The sequence below is a fragment of the Eumetopias jubatus genome, unplaced genomic scaffold, assembly GCF_037043125.1.
Source record: "Eumetopias jubatus isolate StellerSeaLion01/CBP00866 unplaced genomic scaffold, mEumJub1_p1.0 scaffold_1, whole genome shotgun sequence".
NCBI lineage: Eukaryota > Metazoa > Chordata > Mammalia > Carnivora > Otariidae > Eumetopias > Eumetopias jubatus.
The window spans coordinates 128,230,783-128,252,844 of record NW_028274807.1 but is presented as its reverse complement, the minus strand read 5'-3'; the positions used below and the strand labels follow the sequence as shown (position 1 = coordinate 128,252,844).

Below are 22,062 nucleotides of genomic sequence, written 5' to 3'. Positions count from 1 at the left end.
TCTCTCCTCTTTCATTCATGATTTTGTTGATTTGGGTCATTTCTCTTTTCTTTTTGATAAGTCTGGCCAGGGGTTTATCAATCTTGTTAATTCTTTCAAAGAACCAGCTCCTAGTTTCGTTGATCTGTTCTACTGTTCTTTTGGTTTCTATTTCATTGATTTCTGCTCTGATCTTTATTATTTCTCTTCTCCTGCTGGGTTTAGGCTTTATTTGCTGTTCTTTCTCCAGCTCCTTTAGGTGTAGGGTTAGGTTGTGTATTTGAGACCTTTCTTGTTTCTTGAGAAAGGCTTGTATTGCTATATACTTTCCTCTCAGGACTGCCTTTGCTGTATCCCAAAGACTTTGAACAGTTGTGTTTTCATTTTCATTGGTTTCCATGAATTTTTTTAATTCTTCTTTAATTTCCTGGTTGACCCATTCATTCTTTAGTAGGATGCTCTTTAGCCTCCATGTATTTGAGTTCTTTCCGACTTTCCTCTTGTGTTTGAGTTCTAGTTTCAAAGCATTGTGGTCTGAAAATATGCAGGGAATCATCCCAATCTTTTGGTACCGCTTGAGACCTGATTTGTGACCTAGGATGTGATCAATTCTGGAGAATGTTCCATGGGCACTAGAGAAGAATGTTTATTCTGTTGCTTTGGGATGGAATGTTCTGAATACGTCTGTAAAGTCCATTTGGTCCAGTGTTTCATTTAAAGTCTTTATTTCCTTGTTGATCTTTTGCTTAGATGATCTGTCCATTTCAGTCAGGGGGGTGTTAAAGTCCCCCACTATTATTGTATTGTTGTCAAGGTGTTTCTTTGCTTTTGTTATTAATTGCCTTATATAATTGGCTGCTCCCACATTAGGGGCATAGATATTTACAACTGTTAGATCTTCTTGTTGGATAGATCCTTTAAGTAGGATATAGTGTCCTTCTTCATCTCTTATTACAGTCTTTGTTTTAAAATCTAATAGGGTTTCTCTAATAACTTCTAATAACTTCCACACTTTTTTCAAGCCCAGCTAGTATCTTTAAAGTCATGATTCTGAACTCTAGGTCCGACATCGTACTAATGTCAGTATTTAGTAGGTCCCTGGCAGACGGTACTACCCCTTGTTCTTTTTGCTGAGGTGATTTTTTTCATCTTGTCATTTTGTCCAGAGGAGAACAGATGAATGAGAGAACAGAATGCTAACAGGTTAACAACGTCTCCAGCAAATATACTCTATACAAATCAGAAAAGACCTGAAACCAGGGGACAAGAAAGGGAAAGAAAGAAGAGAAAAAAAAAAAAAAAGGAAAAAGGAAAAGATAAAAACAAACAAAAACAGAACAAAACAAAAAAAAAACAGAATATGATCAAATATGATCAGGCTAGTGCATAGATCAGTGCCACACACTAGCTTTTGGGCATATTTTGGTCTGTTAGAAGAAAGTGCCTGCTAAAATTTTAAAGGAAGAAAGACTTATATATGTACAAAATAAGAGTTGATACAATGAAGGGATGGCAGATGACTGTAAAGATGAAAATTATAAAAGATTTTATAAAAGGACTTGATAAGATAAGAAGTTGTTTTTAAAAAGAAAAAAGAAGATTTAAAAAGAAAAAGAAAAAAGAAAAAAAAAAGGGAGAGAATGTGATCAGGCAGGAGACTAGAACAAAGCCATACACTAGTGATTTAGGGTATATTTTGATCTATTAGAAGAAATTGTATCTCAAAATTTTAAAGAGAGAACAACTTACATATATATGCCAAAAATAAGGGTAACTACTATGAAGGGATAAAAATATGACTCTAAAAATGAAAAATAAAAAATGTTTTTTTAAAAAAGGGATTGATAAGATGTTGTTTGAAAAAGGGAAAAAGAAAAATTGAAAAAAAAAACAGTTAAAAAATTAACTTTGAAAAACCAATGAATTATGGTAAACAAGCCATGAATTCTATGTGCAGTATTCCCCTAGCACTGGAGTTCTCCCGTTCTCCTTGATCGGTAAACTTGGTCTTGGCTTGCTGGCTGTTCGTGCTGATCTTCTGGGGGAGGGGCCTGTTGCTGTGGTTCCCAAATGTCTTTGCCGGAGGCGGAATTGCCCCGCCCTGTGAGTCCGGGCTAAGCAAGCTGCTCGGGTTTGCTCTCAGGAGCTTTTGTTCCCTGCAAGCTCTCTGTACAGCTTTGGAGGACCAGGGTGAAAATGGTGGCCTCCCAATCTCCGCCCGGAGGAGCTGAGAACTCGGGGCCCCGCTCCTCAGTGCGCCCCCAGCGAAAAGCAGTCACTCCCGTCTCCCCGGTCTCCAGCCGCACTCCGTGCTCACCCGGCCTGTGACCGAGCGTTTCTATGTCTGGCACCCGACCCCGTGTGGAGTCTCCAAACCCAGTAGATCCCTGCTGTGTGCTCCCGCGCCGCTCCTCCCGGGGGAGGAAGGGGAGTCTCCCTGGATCTGCCGCTTGTTGGGTCCCTGCTGGAGGAGCAGTGGCCCGACTGGGCCGCGGATCACAGTTTATGGCAACCCCGAGCTGAGAGCCCGCCCCTCGGCTCTGTCTCTGCAGCCGGCTTCCCTGCTCCGATACCTGGGAGCTCTGCCGCACTCAGGCACCCCCGGTCTTTCTGTGACCCCGAGGGTCCTGAGACCACACTGTCCCGCGAGGGTTCCACCCCCCGCTTAGCCACTGGAGTGACGTCCCTCAAGCGGAGCCGACTTCTAAAAGTTCCGATTTTGTGCTCCGCGGCTCTAGCACTTGCCAGAAGCGGCCGACGGAGGCCCCCTCCCCCGCCATCTATCCTCCCGAATATCGCCTCAGTTTCACTTCTCCACAACGTCCTACCTTCCAGAAAGTGGTCGCTTTTCTGTTCAGAGTGTTGTTACTCTTCTTATCTTCGATCTCCTGTTGAGTTCGTAGGTGTTCAGAATGGTTTGATCCCTATTCAGCTGAATTCCTGAGATCAGACGAAATCCACGTCTCCTACTCCTCCGCCATCTTGCTCCGCCCCCCCATGGCTCCTCTTTTTGTCTCTGTTTCTACTTACTGAGTTTCCTCAGTTCCAGCTTCCTCTATCCTCCCTCCCTATCCTCCATTCTCTTGACATTAACCACCTGTTTGTTGATGGCTCCAAAATACATCCCCAGGTAGGCCTCTCCTCCAGTTTCCCCAGCCCCATTCTTGAACTTTCCTTACAAACTGGACCTCCCTGAAACAAGACTTCCTTACTCAAGAAATGGCACCAACATTTACTCATCTATCCCCCTCACACCCAAACTCCCAACACGTCTTGTAGCTCTTGTCTCCAAAATCCATCTTAAATCACTCCACTTCTCTCCACCTCCATCATCACTTTTTGAACCTAAGTCATTATCACCTCTTGTCTTGCCTACAGTAGTAGCTTCCTGACAGATCTGTTTCACTGTCTTCTCTCACTATAATGAATTATCTACACGGTGGTCAGAGTCATTTTTTAAAAAGTTAAAACCAGTCATGTCATTCTCTGGCTTGGACCTCTTTGCACCATTGTCCAGGAGAACTTTCTGCAATGATGGAAGTATTCTATATCTGTACAAACAATATTGAAGCCATATGAGGCTAAGGAGCAGTTGGAGTGTGGCTTGTGTGGCTGAGGAATTGAAATTGAAACTTAATTTTAATTAATTAAAAGTAAGACTAAAACACTCACATGTAGCTAGTGGCTCCTATCCTGGTGAGCACAAAACTGTCTCTTACCACATTTAGAAGAAAATCCATACTCCTTTCTTCGAGCTATTAGAATGTGCTTTTCTTGGCCCCTGCCTCTGTCTTTGAGCATATCCCATCCACCCTCTCTGCTCCAGATACACTGATCTCTCTCCACATCCTTAATCACACCAAGCTCTTTCCTCACTCAGGACTGAGGAATGCTATTCCCTCAGCCTACATGCTTTTCCCTTGCTTTTTACATGGCTGGCTTCTTTTCATTGTTAAGGGACTCAAATTAATTATTTAAGTTTATCTTTCCAATACCACACCTTTATACTAAACTTTTTCAGTTTTTTTTAAAGATTTTGTTTATTTATTTGTGTGTGAGAGAGCGCATAAGCAGGGGGAGCGGCAGACAGAGGGAGAAGCAGGCTCCCTGCTGAGCAAGGAGCCCGTTGTGGGACTCGAACCCAGGACCCTGGGATCATGACCTGAGCTGAAGGCAGATGCTTAACCGACTAAGCCACCCAGGCATCCCAAAACTTGTTCAGTTTTTTTATAGCATTTGTCAAAAGCTGTAATTACATTTTTATTTTTTGTTTATTTGATTCATGTTTATATTCTACTCTGATGCACAGTCATGACACACGTAGAACTTGGCACTTAGTAGGTGTTCTGTAATAAATACTAGTAGAATCAATAAATAAGAGAATATTTCCTATAGTGCATATGTGCCCATATGGGGCTGAGTGATTGGACTAAATGAAAACTTTCTGGTATCTCGGTGATACAGAAAAGTACATAGCATATGATTCATTTCCTCAGTGGAACTTAAAGATTCATTTCTGTTTGTTTGAAAGCATTAGACTTTGGTGCTCTTCACTTATAATATATGCTATAATTTTACTTGTACTACTCTCTTAGGAACCTAAAGATGAAATGTTTCCCACATTTATTGATTTGGCTATTTCTTCTTGTAGAGGAGAACAAGGCACAACTTTGTGAAACTTTTTAGAACTCTAATACGTGGTATTGATAACTCATTAATTTATTAGCTCAGTAGGGCCTGGTTCAACAGAACAATATCTTCTCTGGCTATCTTGTTATCCTGGGTGTGACTTCACTTGCAATTTAGTGTTGGGTTTTTTTTTTTTTAATATTTTATTTATTTGAGAAAGAGAGAGAGCACAAGAGAATGGAAGAGGGAGAGGGAGAAGCAGACTCCTTGCTGGGCAGGGAGCCTGATGTGGGGCTTGATCCCAGGACCACATGAGATGTGGTCAAATCCCTGGGATCATGACCTGAGTCAAAGGCAGACACTTAACTGACAGAGCCACCCAGGCGCCCCAATTCAGTGTTGGTTTTGACCGTGGCCTTGAACCGCTGCATGCTTGCTCGTGGTGAAGGTCTTTACATGTTACACAAGTTGTTTGCAATCCTGAATATTTAATAGAGCATATACAACAGGCTTTGTGGGAACTATGTGGAAAATTGCCCTTGATTTTCTAGACCAAATATAAGTACTTGACAAATGGTCTGATTCAGATTAAGCTTCCAGTTCTAAAGAATGTTTATTCCCATCCAATCTAGGTATATCTTGACCTTATATCTGAACGAAGAGACATGAAAAATGATTTGTGACATCCTCTGTAATCAGCACTTCTGACCAGGTCAGGTATAGGATCTTATCTCTAAGGGAAAGACCTTTCTCAGAGCCACTGAATGCTCAGCTGTCACTCTTTTCTGTTCCATGGGGACAGTGGGCCCCAGAGTAAGAAGGTCAGGTATTTTGGTTTTGAGTTCCCCTGAGGCAAGCAAGTAGTTCATTTGGGAGGTAATACCAGGAAGCACCAGTTGAGGAGTGGGGCATTGAGATGTGCAGGCTGTCAAAGAGGTGTGCAAGTCAGTTACCACTGTGGGCAACCAGGGCCGATTCCTGCTGGGGAGCTCTAGGAAACTGCATAGAGGACACACTCAGAGTTCTGCCCCCCGCAGGGCAAGAGAGCTGGAGTATTTATACTTCACCCCCTATTAGTTACTTGTTGAGGGCTGCTCCCTGGAAGGAGCTACACCTCCCCTCATACTTCAGCCTGCTGTGGGCATAGGCAGAACAGGCTCCAGTCACCAGAGAAAGCCCATAGGCAAAGAGATACAGGTTTTATGGCTAGAAATTGGACAGGTAAACAATGAACAGGTAAAGAACAGAAGTTACATGGTTAGGGTCCATGTCCATGTCTATAAATTTATAGATATGTGAATGTATGTGTGTCTGAGAGAAATGGAGAGGAGGTTTAGGTTTCTGTGTGATGCGATGAAATCCCTATATGCCCCTGTTACGTACTAGTGTTTGGGTCCATGTCTCAGTATCCAGTGCGTTGAGTAAAATGGTGCAGCCAAATTAAAATCTAGTGGCCAGAATGAATATTTGGAGGAACCCAATAATTTTTCCAAAGTAGTGAATGTGTAATTAATGTTGCCAAGTCATGGAAAGAATAGTACTACCATAAGCAGATATTTGGGAAGTGCTAGCTACATGCTAGACACTCTGCTCAGTGCCTACCACGGATTATCTCATTTAATCTTCACGAAGTTCTATTAGGTAGGTACACTTATCACCTTCATTTTTAAGTGAGAAAACTGAGCCACAGAGAAGTTAAGTCACTTATCCAGGACTCCACAGCTAAAGGAAATTAGAAATATTCTCCTCTGACCTCTCTGTTTTACTGATAGAGAAACTGCACCACACTGGGGCAGTGTCATTTCCAAGGTCATACTAGTTACTTTGGTCGGGTTAGTAGTAGAATCTAGGTACTCAAATCCCACCACGTTTCCTACTTGTCACATTTAATCAAATATTGATATCTCTTCTCTAGGTGTTCCATGTGTAGTGGGTGCTAAGGACACATCATGAGAGAAGCGTCTGGGCGAAATATCATGTGTGGTTTACCACCTACCTGTTTGCCTTCCATTGCTCCTCTCATCTCCTTGAATGTCGATGTGAATTCTCCAATGAAGTCGTGTTTGCCATTGGAGTCCCAGTCCCACACTATGCACTGTAAGAGGAAAGAAGTATCTTATAAAAAAAAACAACAAGTCAAGAATGCATCCACAGTAGCTGACGGCATTGTGAACTTTATGAGGAAGAACTGATGAAAGATGCCTGGTCTAGATGCCACAATCCTAGAGTGTGGCATGTGGGATGTAGTATGCCTTTGGTTTCTATAGTTTTTTTTTTTAATTAAGTTTTAAATTTAATTTAATTTTTTAATTTTTTAAAAATTTTATTTATTTATTTGACAGAGAGAGCACAAGCATGACCAGTGGGGAGGGGCAGAGGGAAAGGGAGAAGCAGACTCTCCTCTAAGCAGGGAGGCCAACAGGGGTGGGGCTCAATTCCAAGACGCAGAGATCATGACCTGAGACGAAGGCGAACACTTAACCAATTGAGCCACCCAGGCGCCTCTTTTTGAAGGCATCTTGAAGAAAAACGCATTTCTCAACTTTTGCTTTCTCTTTCAATGTGGAATCTATGGTAGATAATTCTTTTGCTTGGAAAACATATTAATAACTCCTTCGGTTATGAAGGAGATTGTATTAGAATAAATCAAAATGGAGGAGGTTAAGATAAAGGGAGCTCCACTGCTCTGCTGAATAAAGTAATGTCAAGTTGAGTTTTCTCTTTGCAACTAGAGACATAAACCAGGGGTGTGGGTTGAGAGGAAGTTTGGCAAGGATTCATCAGAGGGCTGAAGATGGGCCTGATATTGGAGTAGGAAGAGGTAAGAGACAAGTAAGGAACTTTGGAAACTGTGAGGTCTAAATTTCAAGGTCAAGTCATTTGGATATCTCTCCCCTCATGTGTCTTCTCTACTTCCTCCTCTCCTGTTATCCCTGAGACTCTAGTAAATCTGCCACCCATAACAACATTTTGCTGGTTGTGACTCGGAGAATAAAGGTGAGGGGCTATGTCCATGTTTGGGACAAGCAGATGGGACAGCAGTGTGATATCGTCCATAGGGATTAAAACTGAGGGAGCAGGGCTGTGGAGAGAGAGCCGGACAGATGACTCCTAGGAGTGGAACCCCACAGAAACACTGGGGAGGTGTCAACTTCTGCAGTACATGGAAGTAGAACTCAAGATATCTAGATTTTGAAATGAATCTTTGACTCCAGGAAGTTGGAGAATTACAAATAACATTCAGTTGAAACCATTCAATTTATGCTTTTTTGGTCATTACATGTTTACTCAATTGGTAGATGCTAAAAGTAAGCTACTAATAGGATCTGCTACATCAATCTGAGTCTCTAAGTGAGCGAAATGTGCAGCAGAGTGCCCAGGTGACCCAGGATGGACATTTGTATCTATAAGAAATAAATCACTGCCGTTCTTAGCCACTGAGATTGCTACCACATAACCCAGTCTGAGAACGATTTAAGTACTTAAAGCACTGTCATAGGAAAAGGTATTTCAATTTACTTTGTCTGACTCCAAAAGGGGGAGAACAAATTTTGTGAGGAAGTTGCAAAGAAATAACAAAAAAAAGTATTTCTCAGGAATTACACCTGTCCAGAAATAAAGTCATCTGTTTGTGTAAGAGTGAGTGTTTCATTGTTGGAAATGTTTAAGAAGAAACTGCAGGACTACGCCCCAAAAATGTGGTAGAGAAAGTCAAGTAGACAATGTTATAGAGGATTTGGTGGGATGTTCTTTGAGTTTTCCTCTAACTTGGAGATGCTAAGATTAGTTGGAGTTATATAGGTTGCAAAATAAAGTCAATGAAAGGCTTAGCTCTTTCTGGTTGAAATGCTAAGCACTGCAATGTTTGGTAGGAATGATGAGAACCCCCTTTTTAATTCAAAGTAGGACGAAGTTCTTCCTCATTTATTCCAATGGATGATGGAACCAATCAATGATTTATCCATTTGGAAAAATGGCTCAGAATGTGCATTGTAAATATCACGTTGTTGAACACTGTCCATTGATCTGCAGTCACTAACAACCAGGGGTTTTTCTCTTTGTTTGCCAGTCCCTCCTTACTGCCTCTCCCTCTTTACACACGTATGACCTGGGCCTGGACACAGAAAGAAGGGTGGTTCTTGGGACCCTGTCTTTAAGGCTCCTAACTTTGCCTGGTAGTAAATACAGCCCTGAGACACCTGAGGCTGACACTCAGATAGTCTTCTACCTTGAAGGAGCAGATAAAGAGACAAAGGGGGCAAAAGCACAGGAGAGAAAAGAAGTGGAAGCAGCCTTTTCAACACTCTTCTGCATTGGAGAAGAGGTTGAATCCCCTTCCTCCTGCCTCCCTAGTCCTAGTGGAATATAGAAAAAGCAAGAGGGGATGTACAGAGTACTTCAGCTTGTCGCGAAATCTTAGGCAAAAACCACATGTCACTCCTTTTTTGCCCACTATTAGATGTCCCCTCATCCTGTAGTTAGTAACTTTCCCTCCTTCTCCCTGCCAGGCACAACATTCAGGACATTTGTAATGTGCTATCTCTCAGGGGCAGAGAGAGAGTGACCATGGACTCTCCACAGGCTGGAGGAGGAGTCAGTCTTGATAGGACTCTAGTCCTGCCCCCCACCCCCCCAGGGGCAGGCCCTGTCGCTTACATGGGCCCTGCTTCTTCGATTGGCTAGCATTTCTCATTACAGCAGATGCAGAAGTCTGTTTTGACCTTTCTCAGAAGGGACCCTAAAGGAAGGCAGACACAGTGAAGCAGAAAAACAAAAACACTTTTTCCGTCTCTCTGTGCCATGAAGCTGACTTGTGACAGCTCTGATGTGGTTGAGAGAGGAACACATTTTGGTGAAAAGTAAACAGATTGGCTGCCCTGTAGAAAAACTGAAACTGAGGCAGGGTTCTTGGTGTGAATCAATAAGGAAGCCTTGACAGATCTGTGAGAGATCAGCAGCTGGAAACTCTCTGTGAGCCAGAAGTCTTCTCAAGTTCCTGCATCTCACAGCAGAGTGTAGTATGCAGTCTTACCAGGTCTGAGCTCCACAGAGGGTCCAATCAACTCCCTCATTTTACAGAGAAAGCCATGATGGCAGAGAAGTGAAGTGACTTCTGTGAGTTCACCCAGTGCGGGCCCGGGACTAAAATCCAGGTTTCCCACCTCCCTGATTTCACAGCTACCACACAAATAGCAAATTATCATAATTAAACCATATATAGTGCTTACTGTGTACCAGATGTTGTTCTGAGCATTTATTATATATATGAAAAAATATATATATCAGCTTTATATATGAAAAAATATATATATGAAAAAATATATATATCAGCTCATTTAATCCCCAGAACAATTTAGTGTTATGCTCATTTTATGGATGAGGAAACAGAGGCACAGAGAAGTAAAGTAAGTTTCCCAAGACCACTCAGCTAACATTAGATAATCTTTGAACTAAAAGAAGTTCATAGCTTTTCTTAACTGGTCATCTTTTCTGAACCCGTGCCATTTGGTTTATGATCTTTAATCCTTTACGGTAACCTTGATATGACAATACTATTATTACCAGTCATAGGTAATTGCCACTCCCAGGCTTAAAGAGATTAAGTGACTTGACTGGACACCTAGAAAGTGACAAGGATGGATTTGAATCCAGCTGTCTGGTGCCATAGCTGATACATTTTCAAATATACCATATTGCCTCTTAATGGAAGCAGAAGTTCAGAATCGAGGTCTTAATTTGCTCTGTGTAAAATAACCCATTCTGTGATTGAAACTATAAACTATTAAGATTCCCTGAAACTCAATGAACGCACCAAGCAACAGAGAGAAAATGTTCACTGAACCCATGCAAGAGGCTGCCCAGACAGTAGTGTGTGCATGGTCTCTGGGTCTCTTTAGCTCTGTCTGTGAATTGCATAGATAGATGTGTCTTGAGAGTTTGCATTACTCCATCCTCTTCTTATTTTACATTTGCATGGAACCCATTATAAGAAAGGTATGCCAACTTATTGTTCATTATCCTTTTGTGATGGTCAGTTTTATGCATCAACTTGGCTAGGCTACAGTACTTTTATTTAATCAAACACTAATTTAGGTGTTGCAGGGAATTATTTTACAGACACAGTTGATCAGTTAATAATCAGTTGACTTTAAAATAAAGGAGATTTTGTGGTTCCATATGAATTTTAGGATTGTTTTTCTATTTCTGTAAAAAAAAATGCCATTGGGATTTTGATGGAGAGAACATTGAATCTGTAGACCACTTGGAGGAGTATGGATATTTTGAATGATATTAAGTCTTCCAATACATGAACACGGAATGTCTTTCCATTTATTTGTGTCTCCTTTAATTTGTTTAGGTGAAGCAGAATTTGCTGTCAAGTTTCTCCTGGCTCCTTAGTCATACCATCCCCTTAAGCTTCCATTGCAATCTATTTATAACTGCTCTAACATCTCCAACTACATGGTCATCACTGGCCTACATCCATGACTTGAAGGAAACCTCTGAACACTCAGATTTTTTATCAGGGTTTAGCACAATTCTTGGGCACAAGTAAAAACTCAGATAAATATTTGATAAGTGAATGAAAAAGGTCTCTCTCCCTGAATCAAGTTGATGGCAGTTCTCTGAGTGGTTGGTCCTGTCTACACTGGAAAGGGAAAAGAAGATATTGCATTCATCTCATTGATTTTTACTAAAGGAGACACTTGAACCAGAAAATAAGCTTTGGTGGTTGTAGACATAGGTGTAGGAATGCAGAAATGGGATTATGGACATAATTTAAGGATTGTAGTCACAGGTGCTAGGAGCTGGGAAGCAGGAGAGCTAAATCCTAGTCTGACCTCTGCGGGTAGTGCCGTGAGACCTCGGGAAGGCTTCTCAACCTCTGTGCCTTGGTTTCCTTATCTATAAAATGGGTGTCTGGGGAATGAGAATTGAAAGGAATGTGAAGTTCCTTTCCAATCCAGAACTCCCTAGTTACATGACATTGCATCTTTATTCCTTTTTCAACCTTCTGTTCCAAAGTCTGAGACTATCATATTAAAGCAATACAATTCTTAATTAACTATTAATACCTGGTTAATTTAACAATACTCTCTTTGCTCTCTTTTGCTAGGTATATTTATACACCTTGGAGAGCTAAAAGTCCATTGTTCATTGTCTCATGGTGATCCTCACAAAAGCCACCCCGCCCCAGGGAGAAAACGGGTCCATTTTTACAGATGATGATCCTAAAATATAATAAAACAACTGAAGGTAACTTATTCCCAAGTGCAGAGCTAGCAAGAGTTGAATGAGACCCTGAACCTGGCTTCATTTCTCTACATCCAGGGCCCTTGTCATTATACCACATCGCTTCACAATATACTTCTGCCAGGTGCCTTTCCAATGGACAGCTTATTTTTTTCTTTGCTTTGCTTTGCTTTGCTTTGCTTTCTTTTTTCTTTTTTTTTTAAATAATCAACTAATTCACTGATATCTGACCTCTCTCAGGGAAGAATACACTTATATACATTTTTAATGTTCTCTTTGATAATAAGAACTCTTTAAAATTGCCCAGCATGATTAACCCAGGAGGGGTCTTACTGGGTTCATTTAAAGGTGGAATTTTAAATTGAGACCATCAAAATTAAATGCTAACAATGTAGAAACCAGACTGTGCTCTCATATCACTCAGTCTAGATCAGTTTTCTAATTGCAGCTTTTAGGAAATCAGGCAATATTCTATCACTTTATGGGGCTTTTAGGCAAATACATGCAATCATATTTCAAGACAGCCATGATTAGGGATTTGTGAGAATTTCACCCATAATTTAATGTTTGGGATGACTTCTTTTTTATAAAAATGCATTGACAACCCTTAACACAAAATTGGTTTAGTGGTTTATACAGCACTCTAAATATCTACAAAAAGAACATTAAATATATATTTGTTTATTTGATGGTTGTGACTTGCACAGGCAGACCTTGGCTGGGTATGTCCATGGGGAGAGGATCCAAGCTCCCTTGATTATCTTTTAATCACTTTATTGTGATTGCTTACTGCAGATCTGGCAATAACTATCTGACATTGACCCAGCTGTTAGGATAAGAGTTAAAAGTAGCTCCTCCATTGTGACATGAATACTCTGATTTGGACTTCTGAGTTTGGCAGGGCAGAGTGCTACATGGAGTAAAGACAGAGAGCTTCACAGCAAAGCAGAGCCTGAAGCTGGGTGCAGCTGAATGGTTATATGTAGGATCTAGATGGAGGGGAGAGGCCTCAGCCATGTCCATCTCTAGGAGCCACCTTTGCTGGAATGGTGGGCAGGACTAGTGGAAATTTGTCTGTATGACAGTCCAACTATCTTCTGAGGGCCTCGATCTAAGGTGAGCAGAGAGTAGGCTGGGTCTCTCAATCTGAGGGACTCAATCTAAGGTGAGGAGAGAGATATGGGTCCAGGAGCAAAGAATTGGATTTTGCAGGAGTGGGGCAAGGCTGAGTAGAGTCTGATGACAATCACTCAGGTTTTTCTACAGGCTTTGCCCCTGGGGATTCATGTCTGAGTTCTCCCAGGGAGGGGGCTTTCAGTAAAAAGGCAGCCTGAAAGAGCAGTTTTCACAAAATACCAGGGTTTTATGTAGGCCAAGAGAACAGAGAGAGTGGTTCTGATGCACTGAGAGTACCAGAATGCAGTCGCAGGGACTCAGGTGCACCTCCACGCAGGGGAGGTGTTGCTTGGAGCTGGGGGAGGAGGGATAATGGGAACAGCAACAGCAGCAGAGAGAAAATGGTGCTGGAATCTTTGGGATCCATGGAATAAGATCTGCCTTGGCTTGTGGTTAATGCTTCTCATCCTGTGAAAGTGGAGAAGGGCCTTCAGCGGGCTTCAGGGGTAGCAGAAGCAGGAGACAATGCACAAAAGGAGGGTGGAGGGCATGGCCCACGCCATGAGGTAGCTGAAATGACTTGTGGGTGAGGGTATGCAAGAACCTGCTTGAAATTTTCTTTTGAAGGGTGAACTTTAAAGTGGAGGGGAGAGAGGTCAGAGGTCTTGCCTCAGCTGATGAAGCAAGACCTTGTAAAATGTAGGGCCTAGTGCCCGTCTTTTTTAAAAAAAATCTATACTAAATATTGGGTATGCTGGCATGTTTTAATTCCCATGTGGACCCTATAAATGACACCGTGCATAGTCAACCACCATCTGTTTTCCCTGCCTGGTCTGCCCTCACTCACTGATCCCCACCTCAAGAGGAAACACAGAGCATCTGGGACATGAAGTCTAGATACAGTGAGGGAGTGCTCTGTGTTCCTTTTCAGTACTATATGTCCAGAATGATGCGGCTTCCTCTAATCCTGAAATTTAGACCAGGTGCTTAGTGGGAGGAAGATCCCAAAGCATGAGTTCCCCTTGTAGACTCGGGTCAGTGCCATCTAACTCAATCTGCTTTTTTGGTTCTAGACTCTCTTGCTGTCAACTGCTGCTTTTTCTTCCAAATCTGCTCTCAATTTATACTTTGCATTTGTCTCACTACATTTCTAGTAATCAGGCCAAACTGCCTTTTCCAAAATTAGAGAGCTGGTTGAAGATGTAATGACCCCCAGGGGAGGGAATACCTTGACCTTGGGGGTAACGTGCTAGTGGTTTGATAAGGGGAGAAATGGCAGCACTCTTGGAATCATTCATAATTTGATTCAAATCTCTTCCCTTTCCCTGGACAACTGTGTAATCATCCCCAAATCACTTTGCCTTTTCCTACCCAGTCTATTCATCTGTAAGGTAGGGATGATAAGTCCTCTCTATTCACTAGGTTGTTGCAAGAATTTATTTGACACATATATATTATTTATCACCTACCATGGACCAGAGATTATGCTGGCAATGGGTATAAAGAGATGAAAGACTATCTCCTGCCCTCAAGATGCTGACAACTTAGTGCAGGAGATGCACTTGCAAATAGATAACACAGTGGACATGCCAAAACTGGGGGGTTGTGCCAAGGATTGTCACCATGGACAGTCAGGAAGGCTTCCAAGAGCAAATAAGAAAATAGCACCTGCTAAGCGGCATATGCAAGTATAAGAGCTCTTTGATTTATTTATACAGAAGGATAAATGGCTAAAAGCAGATCCTTTTCTGAGCATAAAGTAAGGACAGATAGAGCAGAAGAGCACTCTGCGTGCCTGCAGGGACAACTGGAGGACACATAGCTACTTTCTCCTTCCTCTTGTTTACCCTTGAGCCTGCACGGGACTGGAATGTAATCTGCCCAGTTGAGTCTCTTGTCTCCCTCATGTTACATGGTCCAGAGACACTGCAAGCATCTCAGAGCACTTCCCTGCAGGAACTTGTGCTATGCCATGATGAATGCTCCAGGATATGATGACGGAGATGTGGTGGTGAAAAAGGACAGATCTGGGAAAGCACAGAGGTGGGTCCTGGCATGGCCTCTGATGCTAGCCAGCTAGGAGACATTAAGCAGGTCATTCTTCCTCTCTGGGCCTCAGTCCTCTTCTGCAAAATGACTGGCTTGCATTAAAGGAACAGTGATAAGAAAATGTTATGCCTAAGGATTTAGTATGCCTAAGGAAAGCTTTTTAAATTTCAGATTCCTAGGCCCTATCAGAGATTCTGATTCAGTTTTCTGGGGAGGGTCCCAAGAATCTGCCTTCAAAACAAGCATGTTGCCAGTTTGCATGCATGTGGCCTCTGGACACTTTGAGAAGCAATAGACAGAAAATCCAGGAGTCTGGGATGACAGTGGCAATAGTTATGTTTACATGCTGGCTCACACCGTCTTCTTCAATCCAATGAGAAACCTGACCACAAACAGAAAGTAACATTCAAGAGCCATCCTGACTCCTGAATGATCATGCAATGCAGCACTGCTCTAAGCAGGCAAGCAACATTCTCAAATGTTACATTCATGAGAGTTGGACTGAGAGATTCCCAGGAGGGAAGAGTGATGCGCATGTTGGCTTTATCTTGCAGCTTACACATCTCCTTTTCTGGACTGCAGCCAATCCCTGGGACATTCCACAACGAAGTATGTCACTCTTGGAAGCTTTCATTGGAGATTTATGGCTTTGGGAGGCTTGGTTAGCTCAGATAAGCTTCAGAGGCTCCCAAATGCTTGTCCAAACCTCTTTAACTTCACACCTCGCTACTCTTTAGGAAGATTGAAGCTCCCATGGTTGTGTGGGCACAGTGAAGAGGCAGGCTTTGACAGTGACTTATGCCTCAAGCTTTCAACAAGAGCTCTATCTTCACGATCAAAGTCACTCTGAATTGGTTCAACCTGTACCACTCTTTTCTACCAAATTTACAGGTGTAAGATCTGTCTGAGAAGCTGATAGTCAATCAGGGGCTGATGGGTGTTGGACTCAGGAAACTTCCTTATGTGAATTGCAAATATGAACACAATCTCTACTCAATGCACAGATATTCAATAATATAAGTCAGCCTAGTAGGCTGTTGGAGTATGATGCATACTATCCTTAACATATAATGAAGTATGGTTCTCCTTGAGGAGTTCTAAGGACCTCCTTCGTACTCTCTTGGCTCCCAGTCTCTCTCTTTTCTATATCTTTACCTCCTCTGTATATTTCCTGAAACAGTGCAGATGAATCTGATATATTTGATAATAGGAGATTGAAAAAGTGACTATGGATTTTGTTTTTCTTATTTTATTTTATTTTTTTGATTCATTATCACACCTCTACTGAGTATCTACACTGTCAGGAAATGAGCTAGGTGCAATACATAGAGCAATGAATGGTAAAGATAGATGAATTAATTTTTACTCACATAAAGCTTACAGTCTAGTCATAAAAACAGACATTAATCCCATATGGGAAAAGTGTAAAATTAAGGACTCAGTTGGGTAAATGAATGAGTGAATGAAACAAACATGTGAATGGCATCTTTCATATAAGAATCTTGGAACACTTTGCACAAATGGTAAGCAACAATTCCCTACTAATGTTTTGGAGGATCTGTAGGAACTGATATAGAATTTAGACTTTAGATTAGGAATATAATCTATTTCATTTAGAATTTAGATTAGTTATATAACCTATAACATCATAACTTTATAACCTCAGGGTTTTAAGACAGAAAGGCCATTTCAGGGCTCAAGAGTCTGAGACACTGTATCCACAATATGTGCCATGAAAAGAAATAGAAGCCCACCTACATCTCATGTTAGAGGGATACTAGGGAGAGAGGCACTTTGGGGCGGGGGGGGGGGGAATCTCAACATTCTGAATAAAGATTTGCTTTTCACCGAGTCACAAAAACAAATGCTCAGCACAGCTCTCAGTGGAAGAGGAGTACTGGACAGAGTCAGGAAATGAGCGCTCTTGGTCTCAGAATGGCCATTACCTTTTTAAGCAGGATACTTTATTTCTCAGGGGCTCAAGGCTATTATCTGGAGAAAGAAAGGATTAGACTCAATGGTCCTTAAGTTTCTGTCCTACTCTTAAAATGATTGAAAAATTAAGTGATTTCCTTCTCCTTCACTAGTGTCATTCCCACCCACCAGCAGGATCATACTTGATCAACTCTGGGAAGAATGATTGTATCCTGCGTCCTGTGCCATTGCTTCCATTCTAGATAGTAATGACTCACCAAAGTTGGAAGGCAAATTCTAAAATCTTCCATTTGATTTTTACCTAATACAGATCTAACTCCAATAGGTATTGATATTATCAAACTAAACTGACATTGGGGTAACCCCATGTTAAATTCCCTATTAGATTCCCATGTTAGATTTTTGGCAAGGTTTTGAATTCCAGTTGAGTGATGAGCCCGGGGTAAATGTTCTTTGACTGACTGAACTGGGGTGAGATGTGTGATGTAGGCTTTAAGTTCTGGAGGTGAGAGGTCACAAATCATCAATTTTCCTTGTAAAGTACCCTGTATAGGTGGTGCCTAATAATTACATGTTTTCTGTTCTGTCAAGTTATTTGTTTTTAATACAGTTAGCATTTGAGTTATTTTTGTTTGCCAAGTTCTCTAAGCACATCTCACTTAATCCTCACAACAAACCTGCTAGGTAGGTACTGATAACATTTTGAAAGAAATTGAAGCCCAGGGATGTTAGGTAACTTTCCTGAGGTTACTCAGTTAGAAAGTGGTAAAGTTGGGATTTGAACCTTGGTCTCTTGGGGGAGTCTGTGCTTTTCTGTATACCATACCACCTGTTTTCTCATCATTGAATGAATATTTACTGAATATCTACTATGTTTCATGTGCAGATACTCTGGGCATTGATTACATGACTGTTGGAATAGGGTGCTATTTCACTGTTTTTATGAAGTCATTTCACCCCAGTATTTATCAAGTAGCAGAACATTCTACAGAATTCCTTGGTTGGATTAGTCCTCTGCAGGCAATGTAGAGAGATCCCTCTGGCTGCCAAGTGGAGAATGAACAAAAGGGAGAAACAGAAGTCTAATGAGGGCCTGAACTTAACCTGTGAAATTGGGAAGATTATGTAGATAGTAAGGAAATGGTAGCTAAAGGTCTCAATCTCTAAGTAGATGTTGGGGTTGAGAGAGAAGAAAAGGAGGAAGAAAAAATTAGAATTGTTCCTAAAATTCTGGCTTGGGTATTTTGGTGTACGATTCACCTGGACAGGAATCACAGAAAAACAAGTTTGAGGACCAAGGGATAGTTTAGTATTTGGCCATGCTGAATCCCACATTTTTGACCTCTAATAAACACCATGATTCTCTGGACCTGTGGTAAGTAATCACTGTTTCTTCCAGCAAAATGCCCGTGTCTCTGTTTCTAAATGATCCATGCCGCTTGTAGTTTATTGATTGCTATAATTTGATGCCTACAGACAACCTCCTGCTGGGTCCCTGAGGAGGAAAAGGCACTTGAAGACCGGAAAAGAACAGATGACTCCATTTGTGTGGCTTAATGGGTCTGGAAACCACAAGCTGGCAATGGAGGACTCACTGACAGCCAGGAGGAAGTCTTGGCACGGCCAGGCAACCTGATTATTGTGTATTCCCAACATAAGCTCATTTACTTGCTACTCTTGTTTAATTATTGCCTATGCAACCATCATAGGTGTTCAAGACTTGGAAGTTTTAAAACAAAGGAACAAAACAGATCCTAAAAGCATGCAGAAATGAGCCACTCCTAATCAATCACATGAAATGATCATCAGAAAACAGTTTTGGTGCTGACGTATCCAAACCAATTCTGGGTATTTAGATTGGATTTACCATCTATCCATAAGACAATATAAAACAAACTCAGGCATTCCAGTCAGATTCACATAAATTGTTCTGGATCCTCTCGCCTCATCACTACCACTGATCTTTGTCCTTGCTCTGTTCTAGTGTTTATAATGTTTCTTTGACTTGCTTGGGTGTCTAGCTTATCCTCTGAATATAACCTTTGATGTTCAGGACTCTTTAGAGTCTAGATAATCCTTGGGATCCTCTCACTCACAACTCTTTTGGGAAACCATCATGTCTGACCCAGGTCTGGATCTTGGGTCCTCATTTAGGAATTAGCCTCTGATTGAAGGCTTGTGTAGACTTATTCCAGCCAAGTTCAGGCAAATTCAATACTTATTTTTTGAAATTTCATTTTTTGTGTGTATGTATGTGTGAAAAGGTCTCTATGTCACTTAGCCTTCCTACAGAGACTTGGCCATTCGTGGTCAATCTGTGCCTCACTGAGTTATGATGCTTACTTATATAGTGTGAAAAAAAGAGTTTGGAATTTCCTAGATAAAATGAGAAAACCAAGAGTTTGGACTATGTTGTTAGCCTAAAATTGCTACTGGTAAAACTCTATTTGTCAAAGAGACTCATTTCTCCTCTTCTAAACAATAATTATTATAGACAGACTTTTGAACAGAACATTTTCCTGAGAGATAGGACTTGGTTATATGAGTTAGCCAGGAAGACACCCTATTCTTTTCATCTGGATGGAGCCAGGCACACATTTGCAAGATGGACAAGCAGAGAGCTGAGATTTTGACAGCGGTAAGCAGGGCCACTGATCTATCTTATCAGCCTTATTACCCAAGTAATTGAACCTTTCTTCTCATTCCATTTCTATCACTGGACAGACCAATTGCTATATTTGTCTCTGGGGAGATGAAACAGAACTTCTTTACCTGGAGGTATAAACCCATCCATTCACTGATGGGAAAGGCCCTCCCAGTAACAGCTTCAACAATAACTACTTTGGGAGGCCAGAAAAAGTAGTGGAAACTAATTAGAAAGTCTTCTGGTTAACCTAGCAGTCATTATGTTTTCAATGGTGGTTTTTGATATATAGACCCAGGTATCCAACTAAATTCTACATTAAGGTTATCATTTGAAAGAACAGAAATAAAAATTTATTAAGTAGCAAAGCATTTTAAAAGTTCATTTTACAGAGCACCCGTTGCAAAGGAGGTTAATAGGTATAGTGAAAAATAAAAAAGGGCTGATCCTCAAATAAGTTTGGGTTACCCTGGGATAATAGAAGTTAAATATCCTTCTTCTATCAGGATGTCGGGATGTTGACACCTGCTGTTCCCTCTAACCAAAATGTTTTTCTCTCCAACTTTTTCTAGACAGCTCTGTTTAAATTTCAGGTGTCAGCTTAAATATTCCTTCCTCAGGCATTCAAACTAGATCTAGCTTGTTTTAAACTTTCTTCTGTCCCTGTACTTTTTCTTCACTGCACATTTGGGATTATGTTTTTCATGATTACCTGATTAATTTCTATCTTCCTGATGAACTGTAAATTAGCTCCAGGGGCAGCAAGCACTCCTGTTTCATTTACCATTTTATTCCCAACAGTGAACACAGAACTTCGTGTACGTTAGGTGCTTAATAACTATTTGTTGAATGACTATGTGGCAGAGTAGGTTAGCTACCCAGCCCAGTGTAGAGCTGTTGCTGGTCACCAGCAAGGGAATGTGCTGTGTTTCACCTCTAGGCTGAAGGTTAAGAAAGGGGTGTGCTTTCTTGCTCTCTTTTCTTTTCCACTGGCTGAAAGGGAAGGACTTTAAGGTTTCAGAGGGTGGTGAAGCCACAAGGTGGATGGAGCCTGGATCTCTGAATCACTCTATGAAGCTGCCCATGGAACACTGATTGGATTTTCCTTAACTGAGAAATAAACTTCCATTTTACTAAGCTACTTAGAAGTCAGTTTTTAAAGAATACATGTAAATAATACATGTAAAAGAATGAATGAAAGGTTAAAAAGCAATACAGATGTGGTCAGAATAGAGCTGGATCTCTGGCCCATATTACCTAAGGATTTTCAACATTTAATGAAAAGGAGCTAGGAATTAATAGAAATCCCACTGTTGTCATATTTATGTTTGTTCAGATTGACAGTGTGGTAAAATGATCACAGCCTTAATTTCAGACCATGGATCTGATTATTTTCCCCCCATCCAGTTAAGAGCCCCTCCTGCACTGTTACAAATGAACTCCTGGCTGGATGGATAATACCTGACTTTTAGAACCAAGATTCTCATGCTCAGAATGAGTGAAACTACATCAGCATAATCCCTGTAAGAATGCTGTTTTACCAAGACTTTGTCTTTGCTGAAATGTGTGATACACTACACTAGTGTAATCCTTGCATTAAACAAACTTTGCTTCTGCCCTCCCTTTCTTCTCTCCTTTCATAAATACTGTTTGAGGACTAACTGTGGGCCAGCTACTGTGCTAGTCACTGGTGATAAAATGAGGAACAAGACAGTCGTGTCTTCTGCTATTATAGAGCTTATAAGCTAACAGGTAAGACAGACAATTAACTAAGCAATTGCAACGCAGCATGATAAGTGCTATCTTACAGAGTGTACAGAATGCTATGGAAACGTTTCGCAAGGCCACTACAGCAGACATGGGTTCCGCCCATGTCACACTGGATCCCTTTACCATTTTGGGGCACACCAACTCCTGATATCCTTTCTCTCCCAACACCAGCACTTATATCTTTGTTAGAGGATTGTCCCCAAGCTGCCAGACTGTTTTTCCTGTTTGTGTAGTACTCAGAATTCTCAGGGTAGCCCTTAAGCAATGACTGACACATGCAGAGAGTTAAGTGCTATCCTTGACTGAGACAAATCTACATTTTATTTATTTATTTATTTACTCATTCATTCATTCATTCCTAGCAGGATTCAGCCAAAAATCGCCCTCTTTGAGACTTTGCTTGATATCCTATCCTTACTTTGCCTCCTTTCCTTCTCTGGTCCCATCTGCCCACTCACCTATCAGCTAATCCTGGGAACACATTTACATGAATTCTTGTCTCAGAGCCAATTTCTGGATGACCCAGGCTATGATGGGCATCTAATCCAGTTCAGAAAGTCAGAGAAGACTTCTTGGACAATGTGCAACTTAAGATGCTGTCTAATGGATGAGTAGAGTCAACCAGGTATATGGGGAGTGGGTGGAGAAGAAGGGTGTTCTAGGCAGGGTGGACAGCACATTCAAAG

At 41.4% G+C, this 22,062-nt stretch overlaps 1 protein-coding gene across 1 annotated transcript in view; it reads right to left on the bottom strand.

Moving 5' to 3' along the window:
* CPNE4 (copine 4) overlaps window positions 1-22,062 on the bottom strand; it is a 367,114-nt gene that overhangs the window by 43,547 nt on the left and 301,505 nt on the right. Inside the window, exon 8 of the mRNA XM_028099204.1 lies at window positions 6,605-6,703. Coding sequence (XP_027955005.1) covers window positions 6,605-6,703 — 99 coding nt within the window. The remainder of the gene's footprint in view (window positions 1-6,604; window positions 6,704-22,062) is intronic.